At 47.1% G+C, this 27155-nt stretch overlaps 3 protein-coding genes across 6 annotated transcripts; 2 read left to right on the forward strand and 1 right to left on the reverse strand.

The window, feature by feature from the left end:
- Positions 12994-15653, forward strand: PRR30 (proline rich 30). The gene is made up of 3 exons (XM_005687067.3): positions 12994-14078; positions 15385-15475; positions 15522-15653. The coding sequence occupies exons 1-3, from the start codon at positions 12994-12996 to the stop codon at positions 15651-15653; spliced, it is 1308 nt and encodes a 435-aa protein (XP_005687124.3).
- Positions 15390-19541, forward strand: PREB (prolactin regulatory element binding). Of its 3 annotated transcripts, none has more exons than XM_013967810.2 (9): positions 15390-15805; positions 16580-16772; positions 16960-17180; positions 17370-17450; positions 17551-17675; positions 17881-18054; positions 18185-18257; positions 18448-18607; positions 18785-19541. In XM_013967810.2, exons 1-9 carry the CDS (start codon positions 15671-15673, stop codon positions 18877-18879), a joined length of 1257 nt encoding a protein of 418 aa, XP_013823264.1. In that variant the 5' UTR covers positions 15390-15670; the 3' UTR covers positions 18880-19541. The 3 variants fall into 3 exon arrangements, with proteins under 3 accessions (XP_013823264.1, XP_017911006.1, XP_017911007.1); XM_018055517.1 differs by having other exon boundaries at positions 18448-18620; positions 18785-19535; XM_018055518.1 differs by lacking the exon at positions 17370-17450 and having other exon boundaries at positions 18448-18620; positions 18785-19535.
- On the reverse strand, positions 19496-26839 carry ABHD1 (abhydrolase domain containing 1). Of its 2 annotated transcripts, XM_005686916.2 has the most exons (9): positions 26519-26835; positions 22480-22640; positions 21207-21386; positions 20937-20982; positions 20665-20777; positions 20373-20546; positions 20155-20203; positions 19891-20056; positions 19496-19759 (listed from the first exon to the last, which is right to left on the reverse strand). In XM_005686916.2, exons 1-9 carry the CDS (start codon positions 26630-26632, stop codon positions 19548-19550), a joined length of 1215 nt encoding a protein of 404 aa, XP_005686973.1. In that variant the 5' UTR covers positions 26633-26835; the 3' UTR covers positions 19496-19547. The 2 variants fall into 2 exon arrangements, with proteins under 2 accessions (XP_005686973.1, XP_005686974.1); XM_005686917.3 differs by lacking the exon at positions 20155-20203 and having other exon boundaries at positions 19541-19759; positions 26519-26839.

Consider the following 27155-nt stretch of genomic DNA (forward strand, 5'->3'; position numbering starts at 1 on the left):
CTCCAACTTTTCTGAGTCAGGACACAGATAGGAAGGAAGGAAAAAAATTAAAACTATACCTGCAGCCACAAGGAAAGAGATCTCCTTGTGCCCAAGTGCATTCCTACACTCTCAAGGAGCTCTTCTACCCATATGATCAGTCCTCAGGACTGCCGAGTCATGGCCAGTTTAACCTGGGACTTCTCAGACTTTCACCTCAGGACTCAAGAGTTTCAACTCACCTCAAGACTTTCACTTCTCAGATTTGCATCCTCAGCAGAGATGCTAGAAAGGAAAGGAAATCTTACACAATGATAAACAGCGTCCACAAAGCCCCAGGAGGTGAACCTAGACAGGGTAAGCCTGATGTACATGGGTGGTGTTTCCCAGGTCAAAAGTCCAAGGGACGTTTCTATTGCTCCAGTATCTTGCACAAGTTTCCTATCAGGCTGCAGACTCATTTACAGGGCACAGCTCAGGTCCATGCCATGCCTGGCTATCTCTGCTGGTACGGGACTACCTGCATGCACCTGTGTGGACAGTCCTATCAAGTACAGCATTGTCCCAGTCTTGGGCTTTGTCCCTAAAAGCCAGGCCATGGATATGGCAGGGCAGGTTCTGGCACATTGGTCCAAACGGGCTTCATGGAGCCCCAGACAGATGATGGGTGAAGGCACAGCCTCTGCCATGTGTTCTCTGTCTTTTTTAAAGTATTTTGTAATTTAATTTACTTATTTACTTTGGCTGTGCTGGATCTTCATTGCACTGGCTTATCTCTTGTTGCCATGAGTGGGAGCTACTCTGTAGCTGTTGTGCATGAGCATCTCATTGTGGTGGCTTCTCCTGTGGCAGAGCATAGGTTCTAGAGCACAGGCTCAATAGTTGTGGCTCAGGGCTTATTGGGTCTGCAGCACGTGGAATCTTCCTGGACCAGGGATTGAACTTGTGTCTCCTGTATTGAGCCACCAAGGAAGTCAGTATTCTCTTTTGAAGTTGGTCTGGGACATCCGTTTCTGGAGTAGGAAACAGGTATTGTCCCAGGAACTGGTCTAACTAATGGAAGTTGGGCCTAATGGCTCCTATCTTGGTGTCTAGTACTGATGACAGATTCTCCTCCTCCTGGGCTTTGTTTCAGTACAGCACCACCAGCCCCCACTATTTCAGGCCGAGGACAAAGCCCCTCTACAGTTCACATTGGCTCTGTCTACAGAGATGTGGAAAGGAAGTGGATATAGACAGAGTAGGATCATTTTCAACCAAGAACTTGAGCTCTACCTTCCGGGAGTTGTCATCTACACCTGGAACAATGACCTCCACCTTCCGGGAGTTGTCATCTACATCTGGAACAATGACCTCTTGAATACTATTCATATTTGAGGTCCCTTTGAGAAGAAAGCTGAGTGCCGAAGAATTGCTTTTGAACTGTGGTGTTGGAGAAGACTCTTGAGAGTCCCTTGGACTGCAAGGAGATCCAACTAGTCCATTCTGAAGGAGATCAGCCCTGGGATTTCTTTGGAGGGAATGATGCTAAAGCTGAAACTCCAGTACTTTGGCCACCCCATGCGAAGAGTTGACTCATTGGAAAAGACTTTGATGCTGGGAGGGATTGGGGGCAGGAGGAGAAGGGGACGACAGAGGATGAGATGGCTGGATGGCATCAGTGACTTCATGGACGTGAATCTGAGTGAACTCCAGGAGTTGGTGATGGACAGGGAGGCCTGGCGTGCTGTGATTCATGGGGTCACAAGGAGTTGGACACGACTGAGCAACTGAACTGAACTGAGAAAGAAGTACTCAGTAAGCTCAGAATCTATCTGCATGGCCAGGGGACCGGTGCGAAGGGAGCCGTCTCCCTCTCTTTCTGGAACAGTCACTCATATTTCTCTCAGTGCCTCAAGTGCTATAGAAATGACCTGGAAGTGTGATTACTTCCACTCCAAAGGAAAAATGCACTTTTATTCTTTTTCAATCTTTTGTCTCTAGATATATTCCCATTTATTTTTGTTTTGTCTTTTATTTGCACCCAACTCTTTTTTCCCTTGATGCCACTCAGCATGAGGGATCTTAGTTCCCCAACCAGGTATTGAACCCAAGACCCCTGCAGTGGAAGGGTGGATTCCTAACCATTGGACTCCAGGGAATTCCCACACACAACTCTTTTTTGTGTTCTTGATCAGTGTTGCTGGAAATATGCCCAGATTATCAACCTGCTCAAAGATCAGCCTTTTCTTTTTAATATTCCTCATCTTTAAAAATTATTATAAAATGTACCACTTTAACTATTTTTAAGTATACAGTTCAGTGGCAATAAGTATATTCACTTTGTTGTGCAAACATCACAGCCATTCATCCCCAGAGCATTTTTCATATTGCAAAACTGAAATTCCATACTTATTAAACAATAATTCTCCATTTCCCCTAATTCCAATACCTCTGAACTTTCTGTCTCTGAGAACCTGGCTAGTCTGAGTCCCTCATATGAGTAGAATCATGCAATATTTGTCCTTTTGTGAAACAATATTCCATTGTATGCATTTGTCACATTTTGTTTATCCATTTATGTGTCAATGGACATTGGGTTATTTACACCTTTGGGCTATTGTGAATAATGCTGCTAAGAACATTAGTATACAATATCTCTTTGAGATCCTGCTTTTGATTTTGGGGGGTAATTACCCAGAAGTGAACTTGCTGGATCATATGATAATTCTATTTTTAATATTTTGTGGAAGAACCATACTGTTTTTTATAGTAGCTGCATCATTTTACATTACCACCAGCAGTGCACAAGAGTTCTAATTTCTCCACATCCTCCGCAACACTTGTTTTCTGTCTTGTTTTGTTTTATAATTGCCATCTTAATGAATGTGAATCCCTATTCTTTTAAAGTCTCCATTTCACTAATTTTTAGCCTTATTTTTATTTTCTTCCTTCTCATTTCTTCCATTTTGCCTTAGTGGTCATTTTCCAACTTCTGGAGAAGAAAGCTGGGTTGGTTTGTCTTTAAAGTTCACTGTGATTTGCTAAATGATAAGAGGAACAATAGAACAGGAAGACAATTATTGTAAACATAGCTTTGCACCTAATAACACAGCCTCAAAAATACATGAAGCAACAACTGACAGAAATGCAAGGAGAAATATATAAATCAACAGTTATAGCTGATTTTAATACATCTCATGAGAAATCTGGGCTGGATGAAGCACAAGCTGGAATCAAGATTGCTGGGAAAAAATATCTATAACTTCAGAGATGCAGATAACACCACCCTTATGGCAGAAAGCAAAGAGAACCTTAAGAGTTTCTTGATAAAATGAAAGAGGAGAGTGAAAAAGCTGGTTTAAAGTTCAACATTCAAAAAAAGAAGATCATGGCATCTGGTCCCATCACTTCATGGCAAATAGATAGGGAAACAAGGAAACCAAGACAGACTTTATTTTCTTGGGCTCCAAAATCACTGCAGATGGTGACTGCAGCCATGAAATTAAAAGGCACTGCTCCTTGAAAGAAAAGCTATGACCAACCTAGACAGCATATTAAAAAGCAGAGACATTACTTTGCCAACAAAGGTCCATCTAGTCAAAGCTATGTTTTTTTCCAGTAGTCATGTATGGATGTGAGAACTGGACCATAAAGAAGGCTGAGCACTGAAGAACTGATGCTTTTGAACTGTGGTGTTGGAGAAGACTCTTGAGAGTCCCTTGGACTGCAAGGAGATCAAATCAGTCAGTTCTAAACGAAATCAGTCCTGAATATTCTTTGAAAGGACTGTTGCTGAAGCTGAAGCTCCAATACTTTGGCCACCTGATGTGAAGAAGAGACTCACTGGAAAAGACCCTGATGCTGGGGAAAATTGAAAGGAGGAGAAGGGGATGACAGAGGATGAGATGGTTGGATGGCATCACCGACTCAATGGACATGAGTCTGAGCAAGCTCCAGGAGTTGGTGACGGACAGGGAGACCTGGTGTGCTGCAGTCCATGGGGTCACAAAGAGTTGGACACAACTGAGCGACTGAACTGAACTGAACCAAACTTAACACATCTTTTTCAGAAAATGATAGATTAGAGATACATAAGCACAGACACTGAATTATAATTGATAAATTCAAATATTAGATATATCCACAAATAGAGGACAAACACTGGACATTCCTGGAGAGAGTAAAAATAGAAAGAGTATCGAGGCCATCTTATAAATTTTACTCTGTATATGTATGCATTGTTTGGATTTTTTAATAATGGAATTTATCTGTGCATTGTTTGTTTACTTCAAAGAACAAGAGGAGCCAAAAGGCAAACAAGCCTTTGGTTCAACTGGCTGGTTCAGGTATTTCCACCACAGTACTGTCAAAGTCCTGTTGAAGTCAATGTATAAAGGGATAATTATAATTCCTAGGCTAGAAAACTCATTTACCAAGTAGGAAATTAGAGCAATGTGCTATGTAGCACAGGGAGCCCAGTCTGGTGCTCTGTGATGACCCGGAGGGATGGGATGAGGGGAGGGGAGGGCGGCTAGGAGGGAAGGGATGAATGTATAATTACGGCTGACTTGCATTGTTGCGTGGCAAAAGACCAACACAACATTGTAAAAAATTTTTTTAATGTAAATAACTAAAATGAGCATACACAAAAAGGGTAATGCGGGAAATTTTATGAAGTAACTAAAGACTATATTTCACAGAATATCACTATATATCAGAGAAAGTGAAGAGGAACTAAAAAGCCTCTTGATGAAAGTGAAAGAGGAGAGTGAAAAAGTTGGCTTAAAGCTCAACATTCAGAAAACAAAGATCATGGCATCCGGTCCCATCACTTCATGGGAAATAGAAGGGAAAACAGTGGGAACAGTGTCAGACATTATTTTTGGGGGCTCCAAAATCACTGCAGATGGTGACTGCAGCCATGAAATTAAAAGACGCTTACTCCTTGGAAGAAGAGTTATGACCAACCTAGATAGCATATTCAAAAGCAGAGACATTACTTGCCAACAAAGGTCCATCTAGTCAAGGCTGTGGTTTTTCCTGTGGTCATGTATGGATGTGAGAGTTGGACTGTGAAGAAAGCTGAGCGCCGAAGAATTGATGCTTTTGAACTGTGGTGTTGGAGAAGACTCTTGAGAGTCCCTTGGACTGCAAGGAGATCCAACCAGTCTATTCTGAAGGAGATCCGCCCTGGGATTTCTTTGGAAGGAATGATGCTGAAGCTGAAACTCCAGTACTTTGGCCACGTCATGTGAAGAGTTGACTCATTGGAAAAGACTCTGATGCTGGGAAGGATTGGGGGCAGGAGGAGAAGGGGATGACAGAGGATGAGATGGCTGGATGGCATCACTGACTCGATGGACATGAGTCTGAGTGAACTCCAGGAGTTGGTGATGGACAGGGAGGCCTGGCGTGCTGTGATTCATGGGGTCGCAAAGAGTCGGACACGACTGAGAGACTGAACTGAACCGAACCGAAAGACTGTATTTAGATACAAACAAGCACTTGAGGATAAAGCAAATCACATTGCTGAACTACAAAAGTGACTCACAGAGGGTCAGAACACAGGAGTGCAAATTATAGTTCCCACTTGGCAAGTCTCCACAGCAGCTAGTTAGAGAGAATATATCGATCAGCTTTGGAAGAGCAAGAAAAGAATCATAGAGACAAATCTGATATACTCATGCCAGCACTGGCCAGAAAAGATAATGCTTTGCTCAACAGACTTTAAGTATTTCTGTTGAGATAAATGAAACTAACCTCTTAGCTTGGTGTTATCAGGCAATCAATTTATTGGTTTGCCCAACTTTCCTGGTTCTGAGACCATGCATCAAGCCTCTTTCTGACCCCCAGGCAGCTCTGTCTACATGATTTGAGAGAACTGGTGATGTTGAAAGCAGTATGTCAATCCCTGCAACTATGATTTCTCATGGCAAATTAATTATGTGGATTCTGATTACTTTTTGACTTCCCAAATAGACTCTAAAGGGAGAATATGCAAATTATTTCCTGCCCATGTGAGCTACTTTTTTAGGGTAAATTTATAAATTGACATTCTGGCACTTACCTCAGGCTGTGTGTTTCAGTTGGCAGGGTCAACAGCTCATTTCTTATCCTGAAAAGTGAGAGTTCAGATATAACTGCCCTCCTTGATGACACAATATATATGCCACTTCTGGAAGCAACTCTCTAAAGAAGGCTTGCTTCTGAGAGGGAGAGTCCTGAGAACCTCACTGAAGACTGCAGTCCCTCCTTGCATGGATGAATTCATGGAAAAGCTCATGCCTGGTCTATCAATCTATCTTAAATTTACAGTGTTCAACAATTGAGCTTCTCAGGTGGCTCAGTGGTAAAGAATCCACCTGCCAAGCAGGAGACGCAGGTTTGATCCCGGAGTCAGGAACATCTCCTGGAGAAGGAAATGGCAACCCATTCCAGTATTCTTACCTGGGAAATCCCATGGACAGAGGAGCCTGGCAGGCTATAGTCCATGGGTCACAGAAGTGTCAGACATGACTTAGTGACTAAACAGCAGCATTCAACAATTAGGCAGCAAAATCAATAAGGATATAGAAGACTTGAGCAACACAATACACTAAATAAACCTAACAGGCAATAAAAATCTTAACAGGCATCAAAGAACACTTAACAACAACAGATAAACAGTATTCCAAAGTGTTCATGGAACCATCTCCAGAACAGAACATATGTTAGGGCATAAAACTAGCCTCGGTAGATTTAGAAAGAAAAAATCCGACAAAGTAGGCTGCTGCCAGTGCCCCGGTCCCCATGGCAAGCCACTGCCGACCCCACCTCCTCAGGAGACCCTCCGACACTAGCAGTGACGAAGGACACCTGTGTTCTCCTGGGAGTGTTCCTAAATATCAGTATACCTACATTTTTTGAGCTTTTTGTGGAAACCGTCTACCCAGTTCCAGGGGGAATTACTTGTGGAGTTGTCACTTAAGCAATACATTCATGGGAGTATTTTGTTTTTTCTTACATTTTATCACACAGAGTTGTCTTGGTTCAACTGGTGTCTTCCCAGGTCCTGTTTGCTCAATTGCCCCTCCATTCTGTGCTTCAGGGAATGATATGATGGACTCTATCTTGACGCAGTTGTCTCAGTTTAATAGCACAGACTTGAAGGAGTTTAAAGAGACTGGAAATCAATACTGCACACAACACATTTGCTTGGAATTGCACAGGAGGAAAAAAAAAGGAGAAGAGAGAAACTTCATTCAGAGGTTTTGTTAGGTTACAGATGATCACATTAATCTAATTACTACTAGATAATGATACGGAGAAGGCGGTGGCACCCCACTCCAGTACTCTTGCCTGGAAAACCCCATGGACAGAGGAGCCTGGTAGGCTGCAGTCCATAGGGTCTCGAAGAGTCAGACATGACTGAGCGACTTCCCTTTCTCTTTTCACTTTCATGCATTGGAGAAGGAAATGGCAACCCACTCCAGTGTTCTTGCCTGGAGAATCTCAGGGACGGGGGAGCTTGGTGGGCTACCGTCTATAGGGTCACACAGAGTCGGACACGACTGAAGTGACTTAGCAGCAGCAGCAGATAATGATAATGTGGAACTTGAGTGATAATAGTGGATTTAAAACTAAAAAAAAAAAATCCAAAAACAGATATGCAAAAAGCAACAAAGGTTTACTGTATAGCACAGGGAACTTGTAATAATCTATAATGGAAAATAATTTCAAAAATAATATATGTGTATATGTATAACTGAATCACATACACAAGAAATAATTCTACTTTTTGAAAATCTGTAATGTTTATCTTTTGGCCAGCTTTTCTAAATGTCCTATGGACATCTAATAACAATGTATGAGATACAACATTTTAAATAGACTTGTGTAGGATGTAAGATGAGTATAAACTAATTAAATACAAGTCTATTTAAATTATTAATGACATCATTCAAGATGCTATTCCTATTTTTTCTGCACTTTATAAAATATTCTCAGAGAAGTATTAATATGTCTATGTATGATTATATGCTTTTTTTCCTTATATTTCTTCTGATTTTTTGCTTTATGTATCTTTGTTTCCTTATTGTTAGGTGTCTAATGGTTTATGATGTCTATCTTCTTTGTGAATTATACCTTTTATCATTAAAAATATTCATCTTTGTTTCATTTAAAATAAATAAATAAATAAATAAAATCCTACACAGTATGTTCTCCAACCACAATGGAATAGAAATCAATAATAGAATAAATCTAGCAAATTCACAAATGTGTAGAAATTAAATAACATACTTCTAAATAATCAGTAAGTCAAAGAAGAAATTGCAAGCAAAAGTATAAATTATTTTGAGATTAATGAAAACCAAAAAACAACACACTAAAACTTATGGGATGCAGCTAAAGCAGTGGGGAAAAGGGAGAATTTATAGCTGTAAATGTCTACATTTTTAAAAGAAGAAAAATCTCAAACTAATGATCTAATCACATTTTAGGAAACCAGAAAGGGAAGAACAAACTAAGCTCAAAGCAAGTAGAAGAAAAGACATAATAAGGATCAGAACAAAAGCAAATGAAATAGAAAAATAATGGAGAAAATGAAAAAAAAAACTGGTCCTTTAAAAAGAACAACAAAATCAGCAAAACTTTATCTAGACTGACCAAGAATGAAAAAGAGGACTCTCCATAAAATCAGGGAGAAGAAAAGGATGTCTGCTCTCATCAATTCTATTCAATGTCATTCTGCAGATTCTAGCAAGGCAACTAGTCAAGATTTGGGCAGGTAGGATAATGCTTTCCCCAAAGGTCCGGTTTTTAATCCCTGTAACCAGTGCAAATGTTAGGCTATCTGGGAAGGGGAAATTAAGATTGCTAATCTGCTGACTTTAAAATAGATTTTCCTGGATTATCCAGTTGGGCCCAATGGAATCACACAAGTATTTATAAATTGAAAAGAGAGGCGGAGGAGTTCAGAGTCAGAAGAAGGGTCATGGAGGGCTTCCCTGGTGGCTCAGTGGCAAAGAATCTGCCAACCAATGCAGGAGACACAGGTTCCATCCCTGGTCCAGGAGGATTCCATGTGCCATGGAGCAACTAAGCCTGTGTGCCACAACTATTGAGCTTGTGCTCCAGAGCCCAGGAGCCGCAACTACTGAGCCCACATGCTGCAGCTACTGAAAGCCCCCCTCCCTAGAGCCTGTGCTCCACAACAAGAGAAGCCACTGCAATGAGTAGCCCACACAACTAGAGAGCAGCCCCTGCTCACCACACCTAGAGAAAAGCCCTTGCAGCCACAAAGACCCAGCACAGCCAAAAATAACTAAATCAATTATATGTATATATATATATATATATATAAAGAATGGTCATGGAGATACAACAGTGCTGGCTTTGAAGAGGAGAGGGAACTTGGGCAACCTCTAGAAGCTGGAAGAAGAAACAAGAAAATGGGTTCCCCTGAGAGCCTCCAGAAAGGAATACAGCCCTGCCAACATCTTGACTCTAGCCCAGTTAGACTCATGTTGGACTTCTAATCTGTAGGACTATGAGATAATATATTTCTGTTGTTTTAAGAAGCTAAGTATGAGGTGATTTGTTACAGGAACAATAGGAAACTGGAACAATGGTCAACAGAATTTTGACAAGGATACCCAGACAATTCACTGGAGAAAGAATAGACTTTTCAACAGTGTTGGGACAATTCTTTGGCCTAAGAATGAAGTTGGGCCCCTACCTTGCAAACATACAAAAATTAACTCAAAGTGGATCAGAGATCTAAATTTAACAGGTAAATCTATAAAAGTCTTGGAGGAAAACAATAAATCTTTGTGACCCTAGGTTAGGCAATGTCTTAGATAAGATACCAAAAGGAAGCAAGAAAAGAAAAAAATAGATAAATTGGACTCTAATTTAAAAAAGTTCATGAATCAGAGATTATCCAGAGAATAGAAGAAAATATTTGCAAATCATGTATCTGATAAGAGGGTTGTATATCCAGATAAGAGACTTCTTTATCCAAAATATATAAAGTGTTAGTCGCTCAGTCACGTCTGACTCTCTGTGACCCCTTGGACTGCAGCCTGCCAGGCTCCTCTCCAGGCAAGAATACTAGAATGGGTATCCATTCCCTTAAGAACACTAAAAATTCAACAATAAGAACAAAAAAAAAAACCCCGTAATTAAAATAAGGGCCAAAGATTTGAATAGATATTTCTCTTAAGAAGATAAACAAATAGCCAAAAAGCACATAAAAAATGCTCACCATCATTAGTCATTAGTGATACGTAAATCAAAATTCTAATATACTACTTCACACCCACTGCTGCTGCTGCTGCTGCTAAGTCACTTCAGTCGTGTCCGACTCTGTGAGACCCCAGAGATGGCAGCCTACCAGGCTCTTCTGTCCCTGGGATTCTCCAGGCAAGAACACTGGAGTGGGTTGCCATTTCCTTCTCCAATGCATGAGAGTGAAAAGTGAAAGTGAAGTTGCTCAGTCGTGTCCAACTTCGCGATCCCATGGACTAGGATTGCTAAAACAAAAAAGGCAGACAATAGCATGTGTTGGTGAGGATAGGAAAACTTGGAAGCATTGTACCTTGCTGGGGGGATTTGAAAATGGTACAACTAATTTGGAAGATTGTTTGGCAGCTTCTCAAAATGTTAAATATAGACTTATCATGTGATTCAGCAATTCTATTTACTGAGATCTACTCAAGATCAATGAAAACATACGTCCATACAAACTTGCACAAGAATTTTCACAGCAGACTTGCTCATAATTGACAAAAAAAAGTAAAACCAACAAAACTGAATGGGAAAACAAAATGTGGTATTTCCATATAATAAAATATTATTTGGCGATGGAAAGGAATAAAGTAACAATACATGCTGCAACATGTAGGAACCTTGAAAACATAATGCCAAGTGAAAGAAGTCAGACACAAAAGGCCACATATTGTATGATTCCACTCATATAAAATGTCTAAAATATGCAAACCCATAGAAACAGAAAGCAGATTTAAGGAACTGGGGGGAGGGGGAATGAGTGACTGTGGGTATGAAATTTCTTTGGGGGGGATATAAAAATGGTCTAAAATTATATTGTGGTGATAGTTGCACAACCCTGTGGGTATAACAAAAAAACACACTTTAAATGAGTGAACTGTATGGTATGTGAATTATATCTCAGTAAAGCCATTAAGAAAGTAGATGTAAAAGCATATAAGTAGGATGTCCCTGGCAGTCCAGTGGTTAAGACTTCATGCTTCCAATGCAGAGGACATGGGTTTGATCTCTGGTTGGGGAACTGAGATCCCACATGCCATGTGGCATGGCCTAAAAATTTAACAACAAAAAAAAGTGAACAAACAAACAAACAAACAAAAACCCATATAAGCATATCCAAAGAGAGTAGAACTTAACTGTGCTCATCTCCCCGCCAAATATAGATGTAAATAAATGAGGTAAAGGATGTATTCATTAACAGGTGGGATAATTCCTTTCCTGGTGTATCAAATATCACTATATACACTTAAAATGTATTATAATTTTATTTATGAATTATACTGTGATAAAGCTAAAAATTATAAAATACAACTGATTTTATTTTCTTTAAAAAGCAAACATATAAGCATATCCAAGGGGGGAAAGGTGTGGACCATGAACCACAGTCAGAAAGCAAAAAACAGGAAGTTGAAGGGAGCACCCAGCCCAGAGGAGAACCCTGGCTGGAGGAGGTGTTGGGAGCTGTAAAGTACAGCGCAGAGAGCAGAGGTGGGGACTAGGCCCAGGAGAGACTGAATGCCCCAAAGAATCGTGCTTGCTTCAGTTTTGTCAAGAGCCAGCCTTCGAATGATCTCTAAGAGAAGGTCCTAGAGCCGTGATGAGGAGAGCCTATGATGTCAGCACCCGGCCTTTGTGACATAGGCACTAGGTGCCAGGGAGAACTGCTCCAGGAGATGGGGCTCCCAGCTCCCAAGGGGGGCGGCAACACCGCCCCTTAGACACAGTCTCTGTCCCCCAGAGGCTTTCACCAGCTGGCCCCACTGCTACTGCTGCTACTGAGTGTGAAAAGCCATCTGGGTTGGGGCCAGGCTGAGTCAGAGGACATCAGCGTGAGGGAAGACAGGGATTAGGGCCACCAGAGTGCCACGAAACCAGGATGCTTGCAGAATCTGTGATTTGGATTTAAGAGAACGAAAACCCGCAACAGAAGACCTCCTCCTGGCTGAACAAGGACTGAGGGCAAGACTCAGACCAAAATCTGAGTCAGAGTGAGTTTAGGGTGACAGACCCTGGGGGCAGAGAGGGGCATATCCACCGTTTGTTGACTGTATTTCCCTCTCTCCAAGGTCCTCTCTTCGCTGAAGTGCCTTGAGAAACCGCCCAGAGGAACCTTTATTGGTAAGAGTTCCCAGGAACAGAACACCCTCAATTCCTAGTTCCATCTCAGTCTCCATCTTCCAATTTCCCTCTTCTAACTCCATCCTCTCCACCCTACCCTCCCTTCCATCTCCTCTCCTCCTCCATTCTCACCTTCTCTGGAGCTTTTTGCCAGCTCTTCTGACCCCAGGGGTGATATGGATTTAGGATCATGGCGAACCAGCCTGTACATAGTACATAAGCCAGAGCCAGAAATGGACCCAGTCTCCCTGTGTCACGGGCTCTGTTTCCTTCTCTACAGATCCTATGGGCTGTGTCGTTCCCCCTGGCCCACCCAGATAACTGTTGCTGCCCCTCAGTTCCCAAGAGGCAGTTCAGATCCTCCGTGCCCTCCACCCCTCATCAATGGCCAGCTGCAAAGAAGTGAGAGACCACATTTAGAGCCAAGCTCCTGCCCAGACACTCAGAGAACCTGCTGCTCCAGGCTGGGTGGCTCCTTCATATGCCACCAAGAGCCACACCAACACCAGGCTGGAGCCACATTCTGTGCACAGAAGGTTTTGATTTCTCAGCCACTTCAGGCTTGAGAGATAACTGGTCTTGCATCTGCCAGGTCTCTCATCTCTGGTCTTGACTCCCCAGTCCCTTCCTGAAGGATTCAAGGCAATGTTGCCTCCAAACAAGGCCCAGGTGTTGCTACAGAACACAGCGTCCCCTGGGCGGCCCCCTCAGGGCCCCTCACAAACTGCAGACTCCCTTTTCTATAACCTACAACCTCAGCCTTGCCAACAATCACTCCGCTCCACCCGGCCATCTTGCTCTCCTCCCCCACGGTCCCACTCTGCGGGCTCCCATCTCTACTCTTCTGACTCAAATTCGGACTTTGTCTTACATCCCTACTCTTCTTCTCTCTCAAATTCCCCCACTTTCTTTCATCAGAATTGCCTCTCTCTCTCCCCTCCCTGTTCTTCCTCGCCTTCCCGCCGGCTATACCCCTCTGCTACCCTCACTCACTCCTCGCCCTCTCAGCCACAGAACTCCTCTTTCCCCCGCTCACCTTGCCAGTCGCCTTTCCACCTCGAAGATCTACCTACCTCCACTCTCACGTCCCCGAGCCCCAGCCCACCTTCTCGTGGGGTCCACTCTAACAGCCAGGCATGGCACTCGCATCAGTACAGGAACACCAGGTCCCCTGGGGCGGAGGGGGCATGCGTGGCAAGCGGGAAGGACCCTGCAGAGTTCAAGGACCCAGGAGCCCTGGCCCAAGCCCTGGTGCTCCATCTGGGGCACCGTCGTATCGCCCACGACTTGCAGCTACTGCTTTTGCAGCGCCTGTGGCTAGGCCAAACCGACAAGGCCCCTGTCGTGGAGTACCCTGTATGCCTGGTGTGTCTCCAGCTCCGCACCCCCTCTTGCCCCATCCCCAGATACAGGACTGGACCCAGGCTGCTTGCTTTCCCCCAGCTGCTGCCCTGTGCCCAGGGCAAGAAATCCGGACCACTCCGCATGGGCATTGGCTTTGGCCTCCGCCTGCCTCAGGGCCAGGCCAAGGCTCTGCATCTGCTGTCAAGAAGAAGGCTGGAGGAAGCAGGGCCTCAGGCCAAGGCTGCTCAGGCCAGTGGGTGTCAAGCCCAGGTAGCTCAAGCCCCAGTAGCTCCGGCCCAGGAAGATCTAGGGCCAGGCACCCTCTCCCAGAACGGGAGCCTCAGGTCTGTAGGCCGCCAGTCACTAAACTCCACAAGCCATTCAGGGTCTCTAACTCAGGCACCAAAACAGGCTACGGTCCACTCGAAGCCCAGGCCTTCCTCTGCCCCAAAGAGACCTGCCTCTCCAGGGCCCATTCCCCAAAAGTCACCACTCTAGTTCTAGAGCCACGGAGGCCCCCTGGAGCACCTCCTCTGAATCCCACCAGCCCTGCCCGGCCCCAGACCTCAGGGAGCCCCCGAGACACTCTGAAGGGCTGGCTGGCTGGAGGTCAGGTGTGTTCTCCAGTCCTGAATCCTGGGAGCCCCTTGTGGAGTCTGCTTTCTCCTGGCTGAAGAGGACCAAGGGCATCTCAGGCCCCACTCAGCCTTCTGTGTATCCAATTAAAATTTTAAAAAAAGCCTGACCCTGCAAAACTTGTGTTTGAGTCTTGCTGAGCAGATCTGTGGGTGGCTGTACGTTCAGGGTGACCAGAACCCAACAAGGGGTGCAGGAGAGTCAAAGTCAACAGAATGGTCAAGGAGAGTGCATGCGGTATATCTGAAGAGGTCAAGGGACCCACAAGACCTGAGCAACTGAGAGGTGCAGAAGGCTCTGCCAGGCCCTTCAAACATTTAACTCAATTTGGTGGGACAGTTAATGGCATCCCCAGAGATGAAGCCACTGGGCCCCCTCCTCTGATTGCACCTCAGATTAACAAAGACTCATGCTGATGTCGCCAGGGGAGCAGCAGGAGGTGTTTCCTTGAAGGGAAGGGTTCACTTTAGAGAAACAGGGAATCCCCACATTGGATGGAGATCAAAAACCCAAAGGCCCTCTCAGGAGGATGGGGGCTAGGCAGAGACCTTCAACAGCCTGAGGGCCAACTTGCCTATCTACCCATGAACCCTGAGGTGCCTGGATTGGGTGGGGGGCATAGAGAATGGCCAGCCCCAACCTCTGCAAACTTCGGAGGATTGGTGTTCATTGTAAAGAGTAGCTTCCTCATACTAGGAAGCAGTGGCATCGGGATTTGAAGCCAAGTTTCTTTTCAAGTCCATGCTGCCTCCGTTTAAGAGGCAAGAGAGCCAGGAGTGTGACCTTGGATGAATCACTTTGTCTCGGGGCGGGGCGGTAAACGTAGGGCTACTGCTTGACGAGTCTGCAAGTCACTCTTGAAGTGTGGACAGCCCTGATCCGAGGATTTATTAAAGGCTTATTAACCTCCCTTAATCTTTTGGCCTGCCCCGCCCCAAGCCAGACGTTTCCGTGAAGCGGCCGCCCGCCTCCACCGCCCGGCAGAAACATGGCGTAGTCTGCCATCATCTGAAAGCGGAGAACGGAATTCATACACCCTCTTTCCGCCAGCCACAGGCTGGCTAGTGCTGACGCGTATCGGCGGCTCTGCGCCTGCGCGAGGAGAGCGGGCTTGGTGCGCCTGCGCGCTGCGCGTCTGCGAGACCGGGTTAGACGGCCCCTGGCAGTGTTAGGGACACTTACGGTGTGATTAGAGTTTCGGCAGCTCGGCGGGTGAGAAGGGTCTGGAGTCTTCCCGGCAGCGACCGGACCAAGGTCCACAGCGGCCGGGACAGCAGTCGAAGGCCAGGCGCGGCATGTCCCGGGGACCTCGGCGCCGACAGTGAAGCGCGCGGCGAGCGGGATGGGTCGGCGCCGGACGCCAGAGCTGTACCGGGCCCCGTTCCCGTTGTACGCGCTTCGGGTCGACCCCAGCGCGGGGCTGCTCATAGCTGCGGGCGGAGGAGGTGCCGCCAAGACCGGCATAAAGAATGGCGTGGTGAGTATACAGGCCCGCTGGGGCCGGGTCTCAGAGCGGGCTGAGGGCGATTCCCGGAGGTCTGGGAGCGGGCCGCACCCCTGCTTCGGACCCTGCCCCTCCCGGGTGGGAACCGCGGCGTGCCGGGCGTCCCGGTGCGAATTTGTCTTGAACCATTCACTGGTGAATTGAGAGGCTCCTAAAGTGAAAACTGCACACAGCGCTGCCTAGGCAGGAACGCTTCAATTCGATCTCAGGAATCAACTCCAGGGATCGTAACCTGGCTTTCTTGGGGAGGCTACATAAGATTTGTCTGTCTGCCACTGGTAGCGGCGAGAGTGAAATACAAGCTAGGATTCTTCACTCTTTTGAGAGTTATCATGTTGTTCTGCAGACTAGACGTGATAATCCCAGCCTTGCTTGCTGTACGCAAGAAAGTGAAAAAAAGTGAAAGTGATAGTCGCTCAGTCGTGTCCGACTCTGCTACTCCATGGACTGTAGACCGACAGGCTTCTCTTTCCATGGAATTCTTCAGGCAAAAATACTGGAGAGGGTAGCCATTCCCTTCTCCAGGGGATCTTCCCAACCCAGGGATCAAACCTGGGTCTCCTACATTGCAGTAGATTCTTTACCGTCTGAGCCACCAGCGAAGACCAGTACACATGAGTGAGGCTCAAAAAAGAAAAAAGTTTGGAAAAAGTCTTTAAACTAGAAAATGTAGTTCAGACTACAGGATGTAAGTTTGCCCTTGAGATGCTCTCTGAACCTTACTTATCCTGGTTCCCTCTCCCACAGCACTTTCTGCAGCTGGAGCAGATTAATGGGCGCCTCAGCGCCTCTTTACTACACTCTCATGACACAGAGACACGGGCCACCATGAACTTGGCCCTGGCTGGTAACATCCTTGCTGCAGGGCAGGATGCCCACTGTCAGCTCCTGCGCTTCCAGATCCATCAGCAGAAGGGCAAAAACAAGGCAGAGAAGGCAGGTGAGAGCCTCCCCGCTAGCTTTGGGCAAAGGGTTAAATTAATGAATTCTTGCTCATCTTGGTCTCTGAAGAAGTAGGGCTGGAGGTGGGATTATGGTAGCAAGAGAGAAGCTGATGTTCACCACTGGAAAGGGCCAGTAGGACTTATTCTAGAAGCCTGGAACCTGGCAGGCTGTTTGTGTTGCAGGTTCCAAGGAGCAGGGGCCTCGACAAAGGAAAGGGGCAGCCCCAGCAGAGAAGAAGTCTGGCGCTGAAACCCACCAGGAGGGGGTGGAATTCAGCGTAGAGAATTTGCACGAAGTGCAGACAGACTTCAGCCGTGATCCACTGCAGAAAGTTGTGTGCTTCAACCATGATAATACCTTGCTTGCCACTGGAGGGACAGATGGCTGCGTTCGTGTCTGGAAGGTGTGGTTTGGGGAGGTAGAGGATGAGTGTCAGTAACAGCAAGGCCAGAATTGTTAGAAACTGAACCTGGGTCCTGGGAAACTTGTGAGTAAAGCCTGCACTGAGTGGCCATTAGTAGAGAAGAGGAGTGGGTATCATTTGCACTCTTGCTGGGTACGTAGGCTGACTGTGGTGGTGGTTTGGCTGCAGGTACCCACCTTAGAGAAGGTTCTGGAGTTCAAAGCCCATGAAGGGGAGATTGAAGACCTAGCTCTGGGGCCTGATGGCAAGGTGAGGAGGTGAGAGGGTGGAGAAAGTAGGTGATGATGCTGCTTGTCCAGTAAGTGGATCCCTCTAACTGTCCATCCTTGGAATCTTGATCCCTGACTAGTTGGTAACTGTGGGCTGGGACCTTAAGGCCTCCGTGTGGCAGAAGGATCAGCTGGTGACACAGCTGCACTGGCAAGAGAACGGACCCACGTTTTCTAACACGCCTTATCGCTACCAGGCCTGCAGGTGTGAAGACCCAGAGGGTGGCTGAAAGAGGCACAGCCTAGATGTGGTGGGGGAGTGGGAAGAGGATCAGGGGGAAGCTGGTGGGGAGGGGATCGGAGCCTTGTTGGGTGTTACCCCAGACCTGACCAGGGTACAGGAGGGCACAGACCTTTGAGGAGGGCTGGGCAGGCCCCGGGAGCTGAACAGCCTCTGGCTCGGCCCCCAGGTTTGGGCAGGTTCCAGACCAGCCTGCCGGTCTGCGACTCTTCACGGTGCAGATTCCCCACAAGCGTCTGCGCCAGCCCCCGCCCTGCTACCTCACAGCCTGGGATGCCTCCACATTCCTGCCCCTTCGGACCAGGCCCTGTGGCCATGAAGTCATCTCCTGCCTTAGTGTCAGGTATGAGACAGTGGTGGCTTGGCTGGGTGTGAGGGTGCCCGGGGCAGCCCGAGGAGACGTGCTGCCCACATCCCTGGAGACTGTTGCTGCTGCACAGGATTCCAGGACAGTGAGCGTTTTTTTGTTGCAGTGAATCGGGCACTTTTCTGGGCCTGGGCACCGTCACTGGCTCTGTTGCCATCTACATAGCTTTCTCGCTCCAGGTAATGGATGGACCTGGGCACAGCCCTGAGGGCTCTCTGGGGTAGAGATTCTAGGCCTCCTTTTTCACTGAGTGTGCACAGAAGTGTCGGGCCCAGCCTGTAAAGGGAAAGTCTGGGGGCAGAGGGTGTGTTTTCCAGAAGAAATCTTCCAAACTGGGCTTTCCCTCACTAGCTTTCCTCTTGTCCCCAGCGTCTGTACTATGTGAAGGAGGCCCATGGCATTGTAGTGACAGATGTGGCCTTTCTGCCTGAGAAAGGTCGTGGTCCAGAGCTCCTTGGGTCCCACGAAACTGCTCTGTTCTCTGTGGCTGTGGATAGTCGTTGCCAGCTGCACCTGCTGCCCTCACGACGTGAGTCCCTAAGGTGGGGTGGGGGTACCACTCCCCCTTTAGCTGGAGCAGAAACTTGCCCCTTGGAGAATAGGATGCTTGTCTATAGTCACCTGTCCCCCTCCTTGAATGGTTCTGTTCTCCGGGCTGCAATGCCACTCCTTTGCCTTCTGAATTCTTCCCTTCTCCCTCCTGCAGGAAGTGCTCCTGTGTGGCTGCTGTTGCTGCTGTGTGTTGGGCTTATTGTTATGACCATCCTGCTGCTCCAGAGTGCCTTTCCAGGTTTTCTTTAGCCTCCCTGCTCCCAGGGAACCAGGGGCCTGGACACTGCTACCTTCTAGACCAGAACGGGGGCCTGGACCCCACTGCTCACTCCACCTGGGTCCACAGCTGAGGTTGCCACGGATAAGACTGATGGGCAGTGCCTGCCCTTCCCATTTAAAGCCTGGCTCTGGCCCTGTGCAACCCTGAGTCCTGGGAACCTTGCGTTCATCATCTGTGGATCCGCCCAGGACAGTGGTATCTGAGGGCCAGGCCGTACCACTTGCCTCCTTCCCTCTGTCTACCAGGGGCTCCAGAGTTGAGCTTGAACTTTTTCTCCAGAAATATGTGAAGATGCCCGAGAACTTGGAGGCACTGCTGTGCTGTCCTTCCTGCAGAAACAGTCATTTTCTCCTCGTACCCCACAGCCTTGTGGCCAGTTGCTCTTCACATGAGCCCCTGGAATTTGCTGGGGGCCTGCACTGGCCTGGGACTTGCTATTAGGGAAGGAAGGAACAGAATGAAGATCCAGGCAGTAATCTTTGGGTTCCACTGGGTAGCTCCAAGCCCACCAGGCCATATGCAGTAAGTTCCTAGAGAGTCTGCCCTAGCCTTGAGGAAAGGGATAAAGGAACTTCAGCCCATTTGGCAGGAAAAGTTGATATTTAATAAACAAGGAAAGACTGAACTAAGACTCCTGTCAGCTCTTGCCTGCCTCTGAAGGGGTAGGTGACCGGGGTCCCGGCAACTCTGCCGGGTGCTGGAAGATGGCTTGGGCGTACTGATGCAGGAGGCGGCTCATGTAGCAGTGCTGCCAGGGAAGCAGTCCTTCCAGGAAGCCGATGTGGCCGCCCCGGGCCGTGACTAGCAGTGCAACGTGGAGAGAGTGTTGGGCAGCCTGTAGGGGAAGAGCTGGGGCAAGGGGAGTCGGAGAGGAGGTTAGGAGCCCTGGCCTCTGCCGAGAGTCCAGGCACTCTCCACTTGCACCTCATACACGGCCCATTTCCCCTGGGGCCTAAAGCATCTGGATCCCTGGTGCTCACCGTCCACGGGAGAGAAAGGGTCGTCAGCTGCGTTGAGACAGAGCACAGGGATCTGGATGGTGTTGACCTTGGTTCTTGGACTGGCTGCTCGGTAGTAGGCAGCACAGTCTTGATAGCCAAAGACCACAGCTGTGTAGCGTTCATCAAATTGGCGGATGGTGCGGGCCTGCAGGTGGTGGAAGGCGGGATAGGCTAGGATGAGAACAAGGGAATAAGATGTGGGAAGAACAATACAGGGCAGAGGGAAGAGCTGGAAGACTACACCTGTAGGATAAAGTCGACATTCACCACATTTTCCATCACTTTTCTGTTTCTGCAAAAGAACAGAGGTTTGGCTCTGCACCTGGACCCCACCCGGAGCCACCCTCAGTCTTATCTCGATGGAGAAAAGTACACACACGGAGCTGACCCGAGCACCGGGAGGGCCTGGCATATGCCGTCCTACCCTGTTCTCTGCCCTTTGCTCTTCATCAGGACCCTACCGGTTCACGACTTGACAGAGCCCAGCAGTGAGGCGATGATTGAAGAGCAGTGAGTTCAGGGGGCTCTCCAGGGAGCGGGTGGTCTCAAAGGAGTCCCAGCATGCAGACAGAGTCAGTGCTGCCACCAGGCCTGCTGCCCGTCCCGTTCGAGCCAGGTGATTCAGCACTAATATCCTGCAGGGTTGGACCAGGCCATGAAAAAAGGGTTTGCCTTGGGGAGTCGGTACTGGAGATGGGGAGAGGATGGGGAGAAGGAAGACTGGGCCTTTGGGTTAAGTGAGACAGTCTTTACCCTCCGAGAGAGATGCCCACAGCCAGCAGTGGGGCTTGGGGGTAGCGACTCTTTATGTGGTTGATGACTGTCACCAGATCTTCAGTATTGCTGGCACAGAAGGCCCTATGGGTCTGAGGCAAACCAGATCATTGGGTAGAGAGGGGGTCCTTGGCCAGAAGGCAGAAAAATGAAAGGACTCAAGAAATGGAAGACAGGTAGGTAGAGGTGCAGGACCCAGGATATCCGAAGGGAGTGGAGTGAAGGACCACTAGAGGAAGGAGGGTACTCACCAGCAGTTCTTCCCCGCGGCAGCCCCGGTTATTAAATACAACAGCCCTGTGGCACACACAGGTACATGTTAGCCAGACCCTCCCTACAGGCTCTTCTCCCCTCTTGGTAGCTTTCAGAAAGGCCTCAGTCATAAGGTGCCCTTCATATGGCACCTTCTCCCCAGAGCTAGTAGGGTCTGAATTGACACCGCCCCCATCCCACCCCACCACACGCACACAATTACAAGTTATCAGACATCACCCAATTCTCTGGGCTGTTCCCATCCTTACCTGTAGCCATCCTTCAAAGCTTGATCAACTAGGTGCAAGATATATGTCTCCTGACTACTGCCTGTGATGCCAGGAAGCAGTAATACAGTGGGCTGGGTGCTAGGGTCGGGGTACTGACTGTTAGACTGGCTGGCCCAGTCTAGGAGGATCTGGCCTCCATCTGGGGTTTCCAGAACTTCACTGTGGTTTTGGAGAAAAAGGCACACAAAGAAACTATTAGGATTAGGAACTCCATGTACTTCAAAAGATTTTATACCTTCCTCTCTACTCCCACAATTTCTCATCATTTGAGGGCATGTATTGTGCAAAACCTGAGATCATAACAAAGTATAATGGTGACATAAAAGATTGAATATTAAATTACCTCATGGTTGTACATACTGCTACTTAGTAGTTTGTCACTCAGTTGAGTCTGACTCTTTGCGACCCCATGGACTGCAGCCTACCAGGCTCCTCCCTCCATGGGATTCTCCAGGCAAGAGTACTGGAGTGGGTTGCCATTTCCTTCTCCAGGGATCAAACCCGGGTCTCCTGCATTGCAGGCAGACGCTTTAACCTCTGAGCCACCAGGGAAGCCCATACTGCTACTGCTGCTGCTAAAGTCACTTCAGTCGTGTCCGACACTGTGCGACCCCATAGACAGCAGCCCACCAGGCTCCCCCTGTCCCTGGGATTCTCCAGGCAAGAACACTGGAGTGGGTTGCCATTTCCTTCTCCAATGCATGAAAGTGAAAAGTGAAAGTGAAGTCGCTCAGTCGTGTCCGACTTCGCGACCCCATGGACTGCAGCCTACCAGGCTCCTCCATCCGTGGGGTTTTCCAGGCAAGAGTACTGGAGTGGGTTGCCGTTGCCTTCTCCGATGGTTATACATAAGCCCTTCCATATAGCCACCCTGGTTACCCTCAGCACACTGAGGTAGATGGAGTGAAGGTTGCCTCCATTTTAAAAGGGGTAGATGAGGGACTTTGTTGGTGGTCCAGTGGTTAAGAATCCACCTTCCAGTGCAGAGGATGTGGATTTGATCCCTGGTCGGGGAACTAAGATCCCACACATCATGAAGCAGCTAAGCCTCCGTGCCACAACTACTGAAGCCCATGTACTCTGGAGCCTGCAGGCCACAACCTGAGCTTGCCTGGCACAACTGGAGAGTTCGTGTGCTGCAACAAAAGATCCCGAGTGCCACAATTAAGACCTGACGCAGCCAAATAATTTTATTCCCTATAAAGATTTCCTTATATTTGCAGCTTCCCGTTCACCCCCATCTTTCTCTTACCTCGAGTAAGGGACTATCGGCCGGGACTGCAGTAAGACTCTGAAGATGGTTTGTAGCCGCCCCTCAAAACACCAGAGCGTAGGATAGAAAGTCTCCAGTGTGACTGGACAGTGTTGCTCCAGGAAGGCCAGAAATCGGGACCCAGTCACCAGCTGTGGCCTCTGTAACCACACAACACCATCGGCCTCACTCCCCTGATATTTGCACCAAGCCAGTGAGGTGCCCAACACCAGAGAGACCTCTTCCCAGAGGGCAGCCTGGAGGGCACTGCCTCATCCGGGGGTGAGGAATCTAGCATACCTCAATCTGGAATCCCACTAGAGCCCCGGAACTCCAGACCTAGAGTGTCACCTCACCAGAACTGACCCTGAACCAACTTCCACACTCAGCCTATCCATGCCCCAAACCCACTTTGGAGATAGCAACTAATATAAGTTACCCAGCTGATCTGCAGGAAAGGTTGGGTCCTGAGCAGAGGCTGAAGAAATGCAGTACCATTCAATCTATGACTTCTGCCTTGCAGTTGAATTACCCACACTATCATCTCAAAACCATCTCTGGCCACATTGGCTCCTGATTTTAGCACTCCATTGTTATATGTTCCCATCTCTTACTGTGCGTGCTTGCAACAGAAGGGCTTCTTTTTACCACAACACCTCGTTTTCTTAATAGCCCCTGCTGTTGACTGTACTCTAATGGAGTAATAGTCCCAGTGTAAACAGATTTTCTCTTCCTTCCTGCCAGCCAGGAGGAAGGTAACAGGGATAGAATGAGGGGGCAGATGAGGTCAGTGGGCACCTAGCCCTAACTTTCAACCCCTTTGCTTGATGGTTCTGGATATACATCAAGTAAATGAGAGGGCCTTGTCATATAGAAGGCTTATAAATGGGGAGTATGCTGTACAAAGACAAAAGGTCTCAGAATCAAAAAACAGAAATGGCATTTCTGTTGCAGGCCTGAGGGGACCTGAGGACCAGACTCCTATCTCTTCCTGTAGTCAAAAGGGGCTAAGTAAGTGATGAACTCGAGAGGCCAGGTTGGTAGTATGACTGTTGTAACTCATACCTTGGTTCTTAAGCCCTGGAATAATAACATCTGTGATTCACTATATGCTATTTGCTAGCACTAGGCTAAACCCAACCTTACTATAAATGAAGAAACTATGACAAAGATTAAGTTTTTGCCCAGAGTCACACAGCAAGCAAAAGACAAAGTGGAATTAATAGTGATATTAGGCAAAACATTCTCTGGCATAAATCATACCAATATTTTCTCAGGTCAATCACCCAAGGCAATAGAAATAAAAACAAAAATAAGCAAATAGGACTTGATCAAGCTTACACCCTTTTGCACAGCAAAGGAAACCATAAACAAAATGAAAAATCAACCTATAGAATGAGAAAAAACATTTGGCAAAGAACGCAACCAACAAGGGCTTAATTTCTAAAATATACAAACAGTTCATACAACTCAGCAACAACAAAAATAGACAACCCAATCAAAAAATGGGCAGAAGACCTAAATAGACATGTCTCCAAAGAAGAAATGCAAACGGCTAACAGGCACATGAAAAGATGCTCAGCATGTCTAATAGAAAAATGCAAATCAAAACTACAGTGAGGTATAGTGAACTACTACCAATCAAAATGACCATCATTAAATGCTCTATAAATAGTAAATGCTGACAAGGACGTGGAAAAAAGGGAACCCTCCGACACTGTTGGTGGGAATGTAAGTTGGTACAGCCACTATGGCAAACAGTATGGAGGGTCCACAGAAAACTGAATCTAGGATTACTGTATGATCCAGCAATTCCACTCCTGGGCATACAGCCACACAAAGTTCTAATTCAAAAAGATATGTTCTATGTTCATATGTTCATAGCAGCACTATTCATAATAGCCAAGATATAGAAACAAACTAAGTGTCCATTGACAGATGGATAAAAAAGATACGGTACCTATATACAATGGAATACTACTAAGCCATAAAAACCCAGGAAATAATGCCATTTGCAGCAACAAGGATGCAACTACAGATTATCATACTGAGTGAAGTATGTCAGAAAGAGAAAGACAAATACCACGTGATATCACTTATATGTGAAATCTGAAATATGACACAAACAAACCTATCTTCAAAACAGAAACAGACTCATGGACATAAAGAAGAGATTTGTGGTCACCAAGAGGGAGGGGGCTGAGGGAGGGTTGGAGTGGGAGGTTGGGTTAGCAAAAGTAAGCTTTTATATGTAGAATGGATACACAACAAGATCCTACTGGATAGCACAGAGAACTATATTCAATATCCTATGGTAAACCATAATGGAAAAGAATATTTTAAAAAAGAATATATATATATATTATATAACTAAATCACTTTTCTGTACAGCAGAAACTAAGACAACAAAGTAAATCAACTATACTTCAATTTAAAAATGTAAAAAATATATATTATTTCTAATACTAGTAAGATTTGTTGAGTGCTCCTTATGTTGAGTGCTCCTTAGATACTGTGCTAAGCACTGTACATGATTATATCCTGGAACCTTCACAACAGCTGTTTAAGATATCTTTGAAAATCCACACCTCACAATACCCTATAAACCTTACCTATGATCGCCCTGTGGAAACGTGTATGAATGTGTCACAGGGCACAAAATGTGCCAAAGCTAGTTAGTGGTAGAGCTGGGAATTGAAACCCAAGTCTGTCTGACTCAAGAGCTTGTGCTCTTAATCATTTTACTATATTATCTCCTAGTTGCCAAGATTTTGAGTTACCAATCTATTAAATATTTGGTCAATCACCTCAGAGATGTAGAACAAAGTGCTAATAAAATCACAGGTTTCATGTAACTGAGTTTCATTTTAACTCTAGTAAACTATTTCCTGACTTATCCCTGAGAATTAATGAATAAAATGCCATTAATCACTGTTGGTGAATCAATACCAATCCATTGCCAAGTTGGACAGTCTGAACAGCATGTCCTCAGAGCCTCCAGAATGACACTTGCCCTGGATTTTAACCAGGATTTGGAACTCACAGAAGTGCTTGTAGTATATAGTGGCAGAGGTGTCTGATTTCTCTGTGGCTGGTTGCAAACAATGGAAAGTGTTTAGTTAAGGACAACTCTGTTCTGAAATAACTGACTTTTCAAATCAGACATGTAAGGTAGGGTTTATAGGGTATTGTAAAGTTTGGATTTTTAAAATTGCTTTGATTAAGGCAGAAGTATTTTATAAACAATACATAGGATGTATAAAGCTCTGCAAATATAGGAAAATTTAGGTAACATTAAATTTCCTGATAGATCTTTTTAAAGGGCTTCAATTAATAGGTTTCTTGTTAGACTCAGCTACTTTAAGTTTAATGGAAATTAAAAGATTTTGATTGGGGGGATATGCAAATTTCAGTGAGAATAAACTCTCCAAGTTCATTAAAATCATCCTCTTCAGGTTTTTCCATTGCACTATACATGGAGAGCCTAGAACTTAAAACAGGGCTCAATGAGCAAGGACAGTTAGGGTGTTCCTAAGATAGGCAGGAACCCCTCCCAGTCCTTAAGAGAAGCAAGGTCCTACTGATGGGGTGATGTTGGGAGTTACCACCCCACAGACTGGTTTCTTCATTCAGTGCAACTAACGAGGAAGTCAGCTAGACTGCCTAAAAAGAAAACCACAGTGTGTGTATCTCCCTGTCACCTCAAGATACCTTCCACCCCGCCTTTCTGCAAGCTTTGGTCCACATAATAAGCAACAGCATCCTTCCGATGCCTGAGAGGCCCAGCCGGTATAGGGAGTACGCGGAGAATGCAGAGAATCTAGGCAGACAATCAACTCTCTTTTCGGTGTTAATAGCAAAGCTGAGCCTGGCTGGAGCGCAGGGCAGGAGTAGCGGTGGGGTTGTGGCGTCAAAACTTCACCTGGACCTGGACAGCCAACCAAGCCAGCTCCCACAAAGGGCTCGAGCCCCGATTGGAAGTGGCCCCTGAACTTCAGTAACCTAAACCCGCCGGCGAGAGCTCTGGACCCGCACCCACCTGGGGCACCCACGTCCAGTAGTAGCCCAAGTAGAGGGCAGCGCCAAGTCCCAAAAGCAGAGAGAAGGACTCTGTCCAGGTGTCATCCTGGGGGCTTTGAGAGGAGCTCAGCATCTTGTGTTGCCGAGTTTCGATTTCTAAGTTCTTGACTGGATCCGGAGCTTGAACTTCGATTAATGGGCCCGCAGGTGCGCGCTGGGCCCTGCCGGTTACACGCCATTGGACGGCCTGTGCAAGTTCGGCCTCCACCGCCTGGCGGTTCGGGGATGTGGGCCCCGCCCACCGGCGGCGGGCGTGGCGAGGGCGGTGCTAGGGCGCCGGGTAGGTGGGCGGGCTGCGCCGGCCACTCTGCGTGGAGCTGACCCGACTGACCTGCGAGTGGCTTTACTGCTTGCGGCCCTGGTCTCGCGCCTCTGCGCCTCTTCCTTCCGCTTCACGGTCACCGGCCGTGCAGCCTCTTGTGAGGACTAGCGATCTCGCCTACAGTCGCCATCTTAGTGAGGGGCAGCTCCAGTTTCTTTTTCCTCAAACCCTGCCCTGGCGGCGCGGCGAGGCTGGCAGCCTGGCTAGAGTCCCCCAGCCATTCATCAGTCACACACAAAGGGCACAGCCACTCGTGTGGTAACAGCCTTCCAGT

Source organism: Capra hircus, chromosome 11 (assembly GCF_001704415.2).
Source record: "Capra hircus breed San Clemente chromosome 11, ASM170441v1, whole genome shotgun sequence".
In the NCBI taxonomy this organism is placed as follows: domain Eukaryota; kingdom Metazoa; phylum Chordata; class Mammalia; order Artiodactyla; family Bovidae; genus Capra; species Capra hircus.

Bases quoted from the DNA above. Each gene is read 5' to 3' on its own strand.
- ABHD1 (XM_005686916.2), bottom strand. From the start codon at position 26,632: ATGCTGAGCTCCTCTCAAAGCCCCCAGGATGACACCTGGACAGAGTCC. The intron at 20,983-21,206 runs GTAAGGATGGGA...TGTGTGCCACAG, and splicing joins GCTTTGAAGGATGGCTACAG to GGCTGTTGTATTTAATAACC. The intron at 20,204-20,372 runs GTAGGGTCCTGA...GTTCTTTTGCAG, and splicing joins CTCTGTCAAGTCGTGAACCG to AAACAGAAAAGTGATGGAAA.
- PREB (XM_018055517.1), top strand. From the start codon at position 15,671: ATGGGTCGGCGCCGGACGCCAGAGCTGTACCGGGCCCCGTTCCCGTTG. The intron at 16,773-16,959 runs GTGAGAGCCTCC...TTTGTGTTGCAG, and splicing joins AAACAAGGCAGAGAAGGCAG to GTTCCAAGGAGCAGGGGCCT. The intron at 17,451-17,550 runs GTGAGGAGGTGA...ATCCCTGACTAG, and splicing joins CTCTGGGGCCTGATGGCAAG to TTGGTAACTGTGGGCTGGGA.
- PRR30 (XM_005687067.3), top strand. From the start codon at position 12,994: ATGTTGCCTCCAAACAAGGCCCAGGTGTTGCTACAGAACACAGCGTCC. The intron at 14,079-15,384 runs GTCTCTAACTCA...CGCCAGCCACAG, and splicing joins AACTCCACAAGCCATTCAGG to GCTGGCTAGTGCTGACGCGT. The intron at 15,476-15,521 runs GTTAGACGGCCC...CGGTGTGATTAG, and splicing joins CTGCGCGTCTGCGAGACCGG to AGTTTCGGCAGCTCGGCGGG.